Source organism: Erpetoichthys calabaricus, chromosome 17 (assembly GCF_900747795.2).
Source record: "Erpetoichthys calabaricus chromosome 17, fErpCal1.3, whole genome shotgun sequence".
In the NCBI taxonomy this organism is placed as follows: domain Eukaryota; kingdom Metazoa; phylum Chordata; class Cladistia; order Polypteriformes; family Polypteridae; genus Erpetoichthys; species Erpetoichthys calabaricus.
Window position 1 is genome coordinate 57,197,855 of NC_041410.2, and position 15,000 is coordinate 57,212,854.

At 39.2% G+C, this 15,000-nt stretch overlaps 1 protein-coding gene across 1 annotated transcript in view; it reads right to left on the reverse strand.

Annotated features, from left to right (window-relative positions):
• Positions 1 to 15,000, reverse strand: part of vps13c (vacuolar protein sorting 13 homolog C) — a 608,306-nt gene that overhangs the window by 374,034 nt on the left and 219,272 nt on the right. Inside the window, exons 25-28 of the mRNA XM_051920790.1 lie at positions 12,140 to 12,275; positions 11,933 to 12,020; positions 8,422 to 8,549; positions 3,041 to 3,194 (exon numbers count right to left, since the gene is read on the reverse strand). Of these exons, the coding sequence (XP_051776750.1) occupies positions 3,041 to 3,194; positions 8,422 to 8,549; positions 11,933 to 12,020; positions 12,140 to 12,275 (506 nt within the window). The remainder of the gene's footprint in view (positions 1 to 3,040; positions 3,195 to 8,421; positions 8,550 to 11,932; positions 12,021 to 12,139; positions 12,276 to 15,000) is intronic.

Genomic DNA, 15,000 nt, shown 5'->3' on the forward strand with positions numbered 1-15,000 from the left:
TTCCCCGAGGGACACGGTTGAATGCCTTTTCCAAGTCCACAAAACACATGTAGACTGGTTGGGCAAACTCCCATGCACCCTCCAGGACCCTGCTAAGGGTGTAGAGCTGGTCCACTGTTCCGTGACCAGGACGAAAACCACACTGTTCCTCCTGAATCCGAGGCTCGACTATCCGACGGACCCTCCTCTCCAGGACCCCTGAATAGACTTTTCCAGGGAGGCTGAGGAGTGTGATCCCTCTGTAGTTGGAACACACCCTCCGGTCCCCTTTCTTAAAAAGGGGGACCACCACCCCCGTCTGCCAATCCAGAGGCACTGTCCCTGATGTCCATGCGATGTTGCAGAGGAGTGTCAACCAACACAGTCCTACAAAATCCAGAGGCTTGAGGAACTCCGGGCATATCTCATCCACCCCCGGGGCCCTGCCACCAAGGAGTTTTTTGACCACCTCAGTAACCTCAGTCCCAGAGATGGGGGAGCCCACCTCCGAGTCCCCAGGCTCTGCTTCCTCATTGGAAGGCATGTTAGTGGGATTGAGGAGGTCTTCGAAGTACTCCCCCCACCGACCCACAACGTCCCGAGTCAAGGTCAGCAGCGCACCATCACCACCATATACAGTGTTGACACTGCACTGCTTCCCCCTCCTGAGACGCCGGATGGTGGACCAGAATCTCCTCGAAGCCGTCCGGAAATCGTTCTCCATGGCCTCCCCAAACTCCTCCCACGCCCGAGTTTTTGCCTCAGCAACCACCAAAGCCGCATTCCGCTTGGCCTGCCGGCAACTATCAGCTGCTTCCAGAGTCCCACAGGACAAAAGGGTGTCCACCAACGGGTTCGGGGATTGCCGCCACGACAGGCACCGACCACCTTACGGCCACAGCTCCGGTCAGCTGCCTCAACAATAGAGGCACGGAACATGGCCCATTCGGACTCAATGTCCCCCACCTCCCTCGGGATGTGGTTGAAGTTCTGCCGGAGGTGGGAGTTGAAGCTACTTCTGACAGGGGGCTCTGCCAGACATTCCCAGCAGATCCTCACAACACGTTTGGGCCTACCAGGCCTGACCGGCATCCTCCCCCACCATCGAAGCCAACTCACCACCAGGTGGTGATCAGTTGACAGCTCCGCCCCTTTTTCACCCGAGTGTCCAAGACATGTGGCCGCAACTCCGATGACACGACCACAAAGTCGATCATCGAACTGAGGCCTAGGGTGTCCTGGTGCCAAGTGCACATATGAACACCCCTATGCTTGAACATGGTGTTCGTTATGGACAATCCGTGACAAGCACAGAAGTCCAGTAACAAAACACCGCTCGGGTTCAGATCGGGGGGGCCATTCCTCTCAATCACGCCCTTCCAGGAGTCACTGTCATTGTCCACATGAGCATTGAAGTCTCCCAGCAGAACAAGGGAGTCCCCAGAAGGTATGACCTCTAGCACCCCCTCCAGGGACTCCAAAAAGGGTGGGTACTCCGAACTGCTGTTCGGGGCATACGCACAAACAACAGTTAGGACCCATTCCCCCACCCGAAGGCAGAGGGAGGCTACCCTCTCGTCTACCGGGGTAAACCCCAATGAACAGGCTCCAAGTCGGGGGGCAATAAGTATACCCACACCCGCTCTGTGCCTCTCACCGGGGGCAACTCCACAGTGGTAGAGAGTCCAGCCCCTCTCAAGGAGATTGGTTCCAGAGTCCAAGCTGTGCGTCGAGGTGAGTCCGACTATATCTAGACGGAACCTCTCAACCTCGCGCACTAGCTCAGGCTCCTTCCCCTTCAGAGAGGTGACATTCCACATCCCAAGAGCCAGCTTCTGTAGCCGAGGATCGGACCGCCAAGGTCCCCGCCTTCGGCCACCACCCAACTCACATTGCACCCAACCTCCTTGGCCCCTCTCATAGGTGGTGAGCCCATGGGAAGTAACTATTTTGTGCTAAAAAAATATATATATATTTACATACAGTTTGTACGGTCTGGAATGGATTAATTGTATTTACATAAAATCTTATGGGGAAATTACGTTCGGGTTTTGGAACGCATTATGGTTGTGACCAGAGGTACCACTGTATAAATATATACACACACACATAGTCGACTAGTGATGTAGGGTAGCAAGAGACCTATAATGGCTCTGAAGGAATTACAAGCTATAGTAGCTTTGAGTGGAGAGACTGTGCTGACAACAACTTTTGCCAGTTAGTTTTATAAGGGAGTGGTTAAAAAAAAACAAAAAAAAAAAAAAACAATATTTTAGCTAAAGTTTACCAGAAGGGACATGGGAAACTCTGAGGTCACCTGGAAGAATGTTAATTGGTCCGATGAAGTTTCTGACCTTTAGACTAAATGACATGTTTGGCCTAAGTCAAACACTGCACATTATCAAAGAAAACTCATCCCAAAAGCATTATTTTGTGGAGAAGCAAAAGGATATCTTGGAGGAAAACCTGATGCATTTTGCAAGAAACCTGTGATTTTTGACTTGATTTGTTTTCCAGTAAGAAAATAATCATTAGTGTAAAACCAAAGCTACACAGAAATGGCTTAAAAATTACAATGGAGTGTCTGAGTCAGAGTCTAGATCCTCCAACAACCTGATACAACTTGAGCAGTTTTACAAAGAAGGATGGGGAAACACTGCATATTCCAAATGTGCAAAGGTACAAGTGCCACTAAACATTTATTTGAATGGGTGAATACTTATATAATCAATTATGTTGTGTTTTATATTTGAAATTTGTTAACTCTGATAAGATCTGTTTTCACTTTGACATTAACAGTTTTCAATGTTAAACATTTGACATCAACCAATCTATTTCTTTTGATCAATGTCAAAATATTAAATTAAATCAACTGAGATCCGCTGTTGTATTAAAAATAAAATGTGAAAACTTCCAATAGGATAAATATTTTTTATATGTCCTATAAGCTTATTCAGTTTAAAGAATGTAGTTTTCTTCAATGTAAATTTAATGAGCACTTATAAAAATTAAGAAAAACAACAAGGCATACAGGTATAATTTAAAAAGGAAAAAACCTTACCTCCTGATTCATTATAATACAGACTGATTTTCTTCAGATACGAGGAAACTGTCAGATCATAAGTTCTAACTTTAACTTCGGTTCCCAACTGGACGATGTTAAAACCCAGAAATGTATTCTCTTGTACATCTTGTCTTGTGAGTTCAACCAAAACCTGAAATTTTTTAACTTGATTTAAATTTTACTTTTTTGATAAATAAACCACTCTAAAGTGACAGGAATATGGCATTTAGAATAATAAACTGTAGTTTGTCCTTCCACATTACAGGAGTACAACAATTTCCTTATGGCATTCAGACAAGACTTAAAAAAACATTTTAAAGTATTGATAAGCAGTGGAGGGATTGCAATTTTTAAAATGTTTCAATACTACAGGGTGGTCCAGATCTAATTATGCAATTATTGCATTGCATTAAAAGTTGCATAGTTAGATCTGGACCACCCATTATATGCTACATGTATATTGAAATAATTTTTATAAGCATTTGAATTTACTGAAGAATATTATACAAAAATTAAATGGCCTTAAATTATTTCTTAAATTATTACCTCTAATTATGACTATTGTAACAAGCCTAAATGAGTATCACACAATTTCAATAACATTGAAATCTAGATAGATATAAACAATGTTAACAGAACTGTTGTACCAAATATTAAGTTAACAGATTGTGTCTTCCCTAGGATTTTAAAATACTGTCTTTTCACACTTGAGGGTTAAAACACTATTTAAAATAGTGCTAACAACTTACAGATTGCTATTCAACAGAATTATTTTATTTAAGCTGGTCTTGAAATATACAGAACTGTATATAACATAAGCAAATAATATTAGATTTCTTCTAATGTAGAACAAAGATGTTAAAGACTGGCAAGGATACATAAATACATTAAATAAAATCATCCTCACAGAATTTCAAAAACTTACTCAATACTACCTCAAACATTTCTTGATTTCCATCTATGATTGTTCAGTTAAATGATTTAAGAAATAATTCTTTACATTTATTGATTACATTAATAACATGTATTGAAGATACAATAATAAAAGTGGTAATACCTGTAAATAACAATAACAACACTACCCAAGAAAAAAGAAGGCATTACTTACTACAGGAGACAGATTGAGAGGTACATCCTGCCTAGAATCAAGTGTGCAACAGGAAAAAAGGCTGGAGGTTTCAGATTACAGGCAGTCCCAGGGTTACGTACGAGACCCGTCAACACTTCTGATGTACTGACAAGAGACAACTTCCTGCTATGTGCGTAACAGTACAAGCAGGCTTGCTATTGAGAATGAATGGGGGAGGCGAGGGGGGGTTCATCACCAGCCCACCTCACAGTCACCTCCACTACAGCATGCTACATGCTACCTACAGCGTCCACCCACTGAGAACGAACATGGTGCAGCCAAAGGTGGGTAGTGAATCGCCCAACCCCAATTCAACAGGCAGCCATCCGAGGCACACTACAATGCTACCCCCGCCGCCTCGTTCAGCCACAATCGAGTTACCGCTTGCAGCATTACCAGCCGTGTGTGTTGGGCGGGCAGTGAAACGCCACCCTCCGCTCCATCCAGCCTGCATCCAGTCAGAAGCAGTAGCTACAGCGGCGTAGTGGGCGGGCAGCGAACCATCGTCCTGCACACAAGCGATAGCTGTTGCCCCGGTGACTATGGACCGTGACGGGTCACCGCTTGCCGGCGGGAGCCGCCCAAGGGACACTACACTGCGCAAGCAGTGAAATCGCCCCCCTCTAGCCACCGCTTGCAGCATCCCCAGGCCGATGATGATGGAGTGGCAGATACTGAGGCGCATGCGTCGCAGCTGCGTCCTCGTTTGTAAGTCGTAGGTCGGATGTCCGTAACCTGGGGACTACCTGTACATACATCTCGTGGCATGTGTCAAAACTACAACAATGAAGATATACTTAAAGCAACAAATGTCCTTGCACTTTTTGAAGCACTTTATTCTTTTGCTTTTATTGTTGCACCACATAAGAGTTTTGATTGTTGCCACTCTTGTGTGATACAGTAAAGCTACCGCACAACACAAACACCATCCAAAGCCTTTTAGTTTCTACACAAAAACTTATGAGGTGAAACTAGGAACCGTGAACTTTGGAGAGCTAAAGAGTACTACATATGTTTTTAATAATTGCATTTCAAAATGCTATGTGCTGTGTTTTTCAATATGCTATATTAGTAGGTACATCATATTTTTTTGTGCTTATCACTGCATCAAAAACCAAATTAACCTCCAAAAACTAGTAAAAGTGCCACAAAATGCATATAAATAATTAAATCAAACAAAGACAACATATCTAAATAACCAACAACTGAAACAAATAAACTGTAAATTAAACTTCAGTATTTAAATCATGTTAATTATATTAAGAAACTTCAGAGAAAAACAATAAACACCAAGTATTAACACTAGAATCCCTGAAGCCTATGAAAAAACATGTAATCCCAGGCCACCTTAAATTTTTTAAGACTTCTCCATTAGCATCTTTTGTTTAACAAATGAGTCGATCACCACAAGCAGCAAGCAATCCCTTTCCCCCAACCACCGCAGCTCAACTCAGACAAAAAGTTCTTCCAGCTCAAGTCTGTTTGTCTGGGTGTTAGGTGCCTGGAGTTATATAGGGTAAATAATATATTGTTATTTGGAACACATGCATTTCATGTGTGTTCCATGTCTACAACAATCTGAGTAAATGTAGGATGACAGGAAATGCTGAACACATGCCTAAAACAAACTTTTTTCATGTTTACAACTTACAAGTATAATAAAACAAATGCGCTTTTATTCAATAATACAACCAAAGAAAAATAACTCTGGTTAGGGTATGATGTTGACATGACCGCTTGGGTGGTGCAGCGGTAAGAACTGCTGGCTCATAATCAAGAGATTGCAGGTTCAATTCTGGACACTTCCTACGTTTACCGTTTTTATTAGTGAGCTGCTCTAATTGTTACTATTATAGGATAAAAACATAAATTTGATTTGAGTCTGTAACAGCTGGTGAAAATTTATGGTACTTGTAAAGGTTAGCTTTTTTTAATTATTATTCAGTTTTATTCTCTCAGTCATGCTCCCCACAATCTGATACTGCTGTTTTCAAATAAACACGTGCTATAACAGAGGTGAACTCAGATGAGGATGAGGATTCTACATCGGAGAAAGAGAACAGAAACCCTCCCCGCAAGAAACGTCCACTTACATATAAGAACAAAACAGCTGCACCAGGCATAAAGGCGAAAGATGGCACAGTTTGGATGCAGCAACAGGTTGGCCATCATCCTGCCAGTGAATCTGCCAAACGCATGTCCTTCAACGAAACAGCAGGGCTTACAGTGCTCGCCAAGGTATCGTGCAAAGTTCCATTTGCGATTATGTTTATTGATGGTCTTCATATGAAAAACTTTTATGTTAAACACCACATCAAATGTTATTTGCCTATATTTATTTACTTATTGTCCTACAGTATAAAGTCACAAGTAGAGTGCAGTTTTCTGTGTTTGATCGACATAGGCATGCTGACAAAGTACATGTACAATGCCACTCCTTATTCATTAAAAGATCAGTTACGAAAAGTGCGACGGCAGCTTCCACCTGCAGCTATAGACACTTCAGTACGTGAGCGACTCTCCACACTAATGTTTAGATATGGATCATAGTATTAATGGAAGGTAAGACAGAAGATCCTAACACAAAACAATCAATGAATAAATTAACAAGGTAAAAAAGCAGTACCAGAAGGAAAATACAAGAAATGGTAGCAAAAGTCAAAACTAGGCCAAATGCAATGTGTCTTAAAGGATGGGCATGCTAAACTGTTACTCTTTTTCTTCTTTCGGCTGCTCCCGTTAGGGACTGCCACAGCGGATCATCATCTTCTATATGTTTCTGTCCTCTGCTAAACTGTTACTAAATGTCTTAAATAAAGTACCACAAAAATGTAACTCAAGAAAAAGTGATCAGAGCAAAAGAACCTAAGGTAACTAATGACACTGCAAAGAATTGTGGCAAGCTGGACTCTTTTATATTCTATCAAGTAACTGTAGCCATCGTGATAGTAGCCCTTGAGAGTTCTAATGCTTTCCTGACTGAGGATATAATTAAAGTAACGAGACCAGGGAAAACACATAAACAAATAGAATATATAACAAAATTATGACAGAACAAGACATTTTTTCTTTTTCACTTTTCTATATCTCATCTATAATTGACTCCATTCATATGTTAATGTAACAACATTAACATTTTTATGTTAACCTGAAATTGTTCTACTTTACTGCATGTTTAATACAATTTACATGCTCATCTATGTTAATTTGTAAAATTTAGTAATTTACTGTTACTGATTTACAGTTGTAAATTTGTACCATAGCTGCAAACCTGTACTTAATGTGGATTAATACACAAAAATAAGTTGTATTGAATTGATGTATTTGTTTTTCCTATTTTGACTTAACTGTATGTCTCCATTCGTGTAACACTTTCATATTTTTGTGCTAGTATTTCCCCTTGAATATTTGTACAGTTATGTTCCTTATTTATAATTATATTATTCCTTTTAATCTTATGCATTGATCAAAACTGACACTATCAAGATCACTGCTTTGGACACTGACATAAGATGTGTTTTTTTAAGGTGAATCTTTATTACACTAGTGTGAGCTTCTCGCCTACTCAGCACTATTCGTAAAAGGTTTCCAAAAAGAAGGTGTAAAAGCCGGATGAGAAACTGAGGAAAAAAACCTGCCTATCTTTCAAACCTTACAGTATTTTGAAATACACCACTAAATATCTCTGAACTCAGACTAGTTGCTTCAACCAGTAATTGTTAACTTAACTTCACCTATGAAGGAAGGATACCGTGTTAAAAATAACTTGGACAGTTCTGAAAATTCTAATAATCCGTAATTATCTTATGTTAGAAATCTGCCATAAGATTAAAACAAGAATCGCTACACTGCAACACTACATTAATGCTCAAGCAGTTAGCACAAACTTAGCAACAGGGTTACAGGAAATTTGCATCACCTCTGAAGCTCTGAATGTAAAATATATAAAGAATTTAAAATCACTATTGATGTTTTCTCCCTTGTTTTAATGATATTCCTATCTCATAAGGTGGTCAAGGTAACTTTATTACCTGGCTGCCATGTTGATGAGTGGTGCTTAGAGTTTTTTTATACAAAAAAATTACTTAATAGAAAAATACAATATAGAAAAATATTTGTGGTGTGTAAGGGTGTATTTAAAATGATTACTCCCTGAGACATTTAACTTATTAACCTCAAAAACAGACAGATTAAGAAATATTACTGTTAACACAGTACATAATACAGTTATATACACTATCGTACAAACCTCTTTAATTTCAAAACTGAGATGAAGGTCAGTAATTTCTTCAGAAGAAAATTCAGTTTCGTTTACAGTCTTTGCTGAAGTCTCTTTAGTTTCAACTTTTACAGACGGCTCTTCTTCAGATCCAGATTCTGAAAATGAAAAAAAATAAAACACCAATAAAACAAGTTAGAAAATGTTTGTGTGCAGTAACTTCAGGGTGCATTTAGGAATTAACGGATTTGAAAACAGCAGCATCATACTATTTTGGATACTTCAAAAAGTTAGTTATCACAATTAGTTTATGAAACATTATTGTAACGATGAGTCATATTCAAAAGTAAAAACAATAATTGAATGCTGTTACATGCATTACTATACTACATTAAATACATGCTTTTAACAGTAATTTAATAATCATTAATTTAATGTTATGTAATTAAAAACAAAACTCAATTTGCCTTATGAATGCTCAATAGCTTTCTCAGACCTCAGATTACAATTCAAATGATGTAAAAACTGCATCAATTGATGTCCTATAGCTAGTTGTTCGTTATGTAGGATCTGTGATGAACTGCAGTTCAAGTTCCTTAAACATAACATTATTGAATAAAGTGCCTGATGAAAAGTTAAAATCTCTTCTGAAGTCAAAAGGTAAAATTATTGGATGTGTCAGACCATGATGGGGAACACAACTGGAGCAATACAGATACATTATAATTTCAGACGAATATTGAACCATGATAGTGTCCAGCTAATGCAGCCATGATGTTGTTTAAGTGTAAATTAATACTGAGTACATAATTGTTCATTCAATAATTATAGATTGACGCTTACATAGTTCCTTTCCACATATGCTTATTTCTATATAAGTGACTTTTTTCATATTTTTGCAGTTAACTCACCTCAAGCAACAGGAGAAGCAAGCTGGTGTACCAGAGGTACGGCTTGTGCGCGTGGTGCTTGACTAACCTGTATTAGGGGTTTGTTTTGCGGTCAGGAATGGCTGTCAGATGAGTAAAAGAGGAAAATATGCAAATCATACTAGTTGAAGATAGATAGATTTGAAGTGACCTCTCTCAAGGTAAATTTGAAACAATATGTTAATCTGTAATTGAAGTCACGCAGAATGTTCCTGTGTTTAAAGATAGAGGAGATGGCAAATTCACCCATGCTTTTCAAATAAATATTTTGAAAATTTTAAATATTTGTAAAGCAAACTCTATTTGAGATGTCTCAACAAAAACTGAACATGTATGGTAAATACACTTGAAGAATAAGTGAACCAAATATCAACATAATCAGTCCAGTGGGAGCCAAGATCTTTCTTGTGGACAGGACAGATAGATATGGCAACCACAGGAGGTGCTTTTTGAAATGCATGCAAATGCATTTAAAAAGGATATAAAGGGAAAAGATCACAGAGTGTGTAGAGAAATAAAAAATAATAGTATAGTAAACAATGAACGGAAAACATGAACATTAGTATCAAATAGGGGTGGGCGGTATGACCAAAATTCTATATCACGGTATTTTTCTAAATTATCCTGGTTTCACGGTATTCGACGGTATTTTTTTCCCCATGCATGAGTGGATGTTAACCACATTTTCCACTGGAATTACTGGCTAAGAATAACCTATTCCACTGTCAAGAGTATTGTACATTGTACAAAAAAAAACATTTTAATGTGCACACAAGTATTAATACAGGTTTGCATTGCCCCATAAAGTGATAGTTTTCAAGGGGGTGGCACTAATGGAGAAGGTATCACATTGCATGACAGATGCAGTCAAAATATAGAACCTTTTTATTGAACAAATTTTGCAAAAACTTAAACTATAATTTTGACAACATATTTTCAACCATAAAAAGAGGCATTTAGACTTAGTAAAATATCCAGAAGTGCTTGTCAAAAGTTGTATTGCACTGAATATGTCTTAGAAAAGGAATAAATAGTAAATATTTTTTGTAAACCAACTACACTTTCTGTTAATGTTAACAATCTCTGTCCACTGACACGTTAAAGTGACTTTTTAAACAACTTTATCATCATTAAACTGCATAATATTTAAACTAATAAATAATAACAATAAAATAAATAATAGTATTATTACTGATAGTTGCACTATTATGTTCAGTGTAGAGAACTTTATCGCAGGTGTGACGAGGCTCCAAAAAACTGGATGTATGAATGGGTATCACACAGGTTTAACTTAAATATTGTATAAATGTTGGGTTTGTGATCTGGTGGTCGGAGACACGAACACAGAATTCAATGCATGTTCTTCTGAGCGGGCTTTCTTTATTGCACGCGTGCTGTCTCTATCTGACGTACTAAAACCACAGTTCCTATCCGTCCTTTTTCTTTCTCCACATAACCAATCACCACACGATAAATGTCTTTGTGAAATTAAAACTAGTTATAAACTTAGCCCACGGAGTGTTCAGAACTTTAAAAATATCTTCATTATACATGTTTAATTATGCCATCCATCCAGAGTTGCGCCCATCTCTGAACAAGTCGCCAGCACATCAAAGGATGAATATAAGCAAAACATACACTAGCAGGGTCAATATAGCACAAGAAAACCCCACATCCTACATGACTTTGAAAGGAAACTAAAGCACCGAGTAAACCCACCAGAAAAACATGCAAATGCAAGGGAGGCACGCCGCCGTGCCCCGATATGATTAATGCATGCTTTAACACATTTCACCATGAACATTATATTAAGTATTTATTTTAGCATTCTAAATGTTCAGAAAGAAGGAAGATCATGAAGTGAATGTATTCTGTGCGGGGTTCGCTGCCGGCGCCTCCTCTTAGTGCAAGAAGAAGTCAGTTTAAGAATCACTTAACACAAAGCATTTAATGTGCTATATAACTTAAGACGGGGTTTGAAAACATGTCGTCACACTATTACACAGTACCCAGGTACATTACACTGTATTGAAAACAAATAAAACAAGTACAACTTGGCTTGCAGTATTATCCAGTAGTATAGAAACAGTATTTACACATCTGACCTTTTAAAACTAAAGTATCTCCAGGCTCTCTGTCCATTTTCACCACGCAGCATTCCTATGCTACCACCCACTATTTGGTGGTGTAGCAGTGAAAAAGAGCCCTGTGCAACAAATCTGTGTTTAGCGGTGTAGCAGTGAAAAAGGTCCCCACTTGAACAGTTTCCCGCTGCGCCACGTTCCGAACGTCGTTTAGGCAATTTAAACCGGTGTTGCGGTTAAAGAAAAATCCATATCATAAAAAAAATAAAAAACGGTTTTCGGTATGAACCAGTATACCGCCCAGCACTAGTATCAAATATCTAATTAGTTACAGAATAATTAATTACTTCCACAATACGTAATTATGATAACTGTACTATACACCTTTTAACATACTATACTAATAATATTCAATACTGGATTAAGCTCTTGATTAACAAATGCTGTTCATGTGGTACAAATTAAAAACATTACAGCTGCATTCACTTAGCAGATATCTTTCAAATATAGTCAAAGAAGACTAATTACCTGAAGGAAGTGAATTGTCAGATTCCAGGAACACAGTATTTTCAAAAAGCAGAGTGTGCCTTGGTTTACCTAATGAAATTGGCTGACCCTGGAAAAAAAGTATGCAGTGATTTACATGTTGTAAACAATCACTCCCTGTAGTCAAAATAATTGCTGTAGTATATAATAAATGCATCTGTACAAAAAACCTGATTATATACAACTTGCCTTTTTGGCAATTTTCACAAGAGGTGTGGAGGTGGTCAACGGTAAAGGAATGCTGTTGAAATGCTCTATCATCTCCTTTATTTTTTGGTCTGAAACTTTGATATGAACCACAGGTAATTCTCCAGATATTTTAAACCTGAAATAAAAGCACACAGGAAAAAAAGATGGTGCTTTTTGTAATGAAAGTTTATTATTACTTAAAAACATTAAACAAGCATTTCCTAAATAGTAAAATACATTTGAAACCTCTTTAATCCAACTGTAGAATCAGGTGGGGCTGAAGGTTTTCCTGGTAGTTTCATGTACATGGTAGATAAGTTTAAACAAAAAATAGAGAATTATAATAAGAAATGGCTCAACATATATTTGTAAATACAAAATAAAAATTAATCTGAAATTTTGTTATTCTCAGCTCTAAACAGATTTCAAAAGATACCTAATTCTGCTATGCAGTATTAGAGCATTTGCTCACCGAGCACATGTGCACATAACAATACTGAACTGATTACACTAGATTGCATTTCTATTAAATGCCTTGGATTTCTGAAAGCGCTAAACCACCTTTCCTGTGGCATGTACCTTGTACACACACAATCAAAAAAACTATTGAATTGCAATTCAACTCAAAAAAATTATTAATTCATGATGAATCACTCTTAAACCCAGCCACAGAGGATGCACAAACCAGTGTGTTTCTTCGTGCTGGTTCCAAGCCCAGATAAATGGGGAGGGTTATGTCAGGAAGGGCATCCGGTGTAAAATTTTGGCTGAGCAACATGCGGATAACAAAACAGATTTCCATAACAGATCGGTCGAGTCCCGGGTTAACGACCGCCACCAGTACTGTTAGCCAACAGGGAGGTGCTGGTGGAAATTAGGCTACTGTTGGCTGAAGAAAGGAAAGAAGGGGGGGTTTGGGAGATGTGTCCAGAGGAATGAGGAGAGGAGGAAAGTAAAAGAGTGGAACTGAGGGTAGGGACTTTGAATGCTGGATGTATGACTGGTAAGAGTTAGCCAATATGATGAAGAGAAGGAAGGTTAATATATTATGTGTTCAATAGACTAAATGGAAGGGGAGTAAGGCCAGGTGGGTCAGATGTGGATTCAAATTGTTCTATCATGGTGTGGATGGGAGGAGAAATGGGGTGAAGGACAGTTTTCAAGAGTGTTTTGGAAGTGAAAAGTGTCAGACACAGCAATGATTATGAAGCTGGAAATTGGAGGTGTGATGATGAAGGTTGTTAGTGCATATGCACCGCAAGTTGGGTGTGCGATGGATGAGAAAGAAGATTTCTGAAGTGAGTTGGATAAAGTGATGGACAGTGTACCCAAGGGACAGAAAGCGGTGATTGGAGCAGATTTCAATGGACATGTTGGTGAAGGGAACAGAGAAGACGAGGAGATGGGTAGGTATGGTGTCAAGAAGAGGAATGAAGATGATCAGATGATAGTGGCTTTTGTGAAAAGGATGGGCATGGCTGTGGTGAATACATATTTTAAGAAGAGGGAGGAACATAGGGTGACGTGCAAGAGTGGAGTAAGATGCACACAGGTAGATTAAATCCTATGCAGAAGAGTCAATCTGATGGTGATTAAAGACTGCAAAGTGGTGGCAGATAGTATAAATATAGCTAGACAGCATAGGATGGTGGTCTGTAGGATGACGATGGAGATCAAGAAGAAGAGGAAAGTGAAGGCAGAGCCAAGGATCAAATGGTAGAAGTTGAAAAAGGAATACTGCAAGGTTGAGTTTAGAGAGGAGGTACGACAGGCAATGGGTGGCAGTGAAGAGTTACTAGACAGCTGGGCAACTACAGCAAAAGTAGTAAGGATGACAGCTAGAAGGGTGCTTGGTGTTACATCTGGACAAAGGAAGGAGGAAAAGGAAACCTGGTGGTGGAATGGGGAAGTAAGGAAGAGTATACAGAGGAAGAGGATGGTGAAGAAGAAGTGGGATAGTCAGAAAGATGCAGAAAGTAAACAAGAGTACAAGGAGATAAGGCGCAAGTTAAAGAGATAGGTGGTGATAGCTAAAGAAATGGCGTATGATGAGTTGAATGAGAGGTTGGACACTAAGGAGGGAGAAAAGGACCTCTACCGATTGTCTACACAGACAGACCGAGCTGGGAAAGATGTGCAGCAGGTTAGGGTAATAAAGGATAAAGATGGAAACATACTCACAAGGGAGGAGGGTGTGTTGAGAAGATGGAGGGAGTACTTTGAGAGGTTGATGAATGAAGAGTATGAGAGAGAAAGAAGGTTGGAAGATGTGGAGATAGTGAATCAGGAAATGAAACATTAGCATGGAGGAAGTAAGGACAGCTATGAAGAGGAAGAAGAATGGAAAAAGAGCACCACAGATGCAATGTTTGCACTAAGGGTGTTGATGGAGAAGTATAGAGAAGGCCAGAAGGAGTTGCATTGTGTCTTTGTGGACATGGAGAAAGCATATGACAGGGTACCTCAAGAAGAGTTGTGGTACTGTATGAGGGAAGTGCGACAGTGGTGAGATCTGCGGTAGGAGTGACGGCTGCATTCAACATGGAGGTGGGATTATAACAGGGATTGGCTCTGAGCCCTTTATTATTTGCAATGGTGATGGATAGGTTGAGAGATGAGATTAGACAGGAGTCCCCTTAGACTATGATGATTGCTGATGACATTGTGATCTGTAGCAAAGAGTAGGGAGCAGGTTGAGGAGACCCTGGAGAAGTGGAGATATGCTCTACAGAGGAGAGGAATGAAGGTAAGTAGGAACAAGACAGAATATGTGTGTGAATGTGAGGAATGTCAGTGGAATGATGAGGATACAGGGAACAGAGTTGGCGTGGATAAGTTTAAATACTTTGGATGAATAGTAC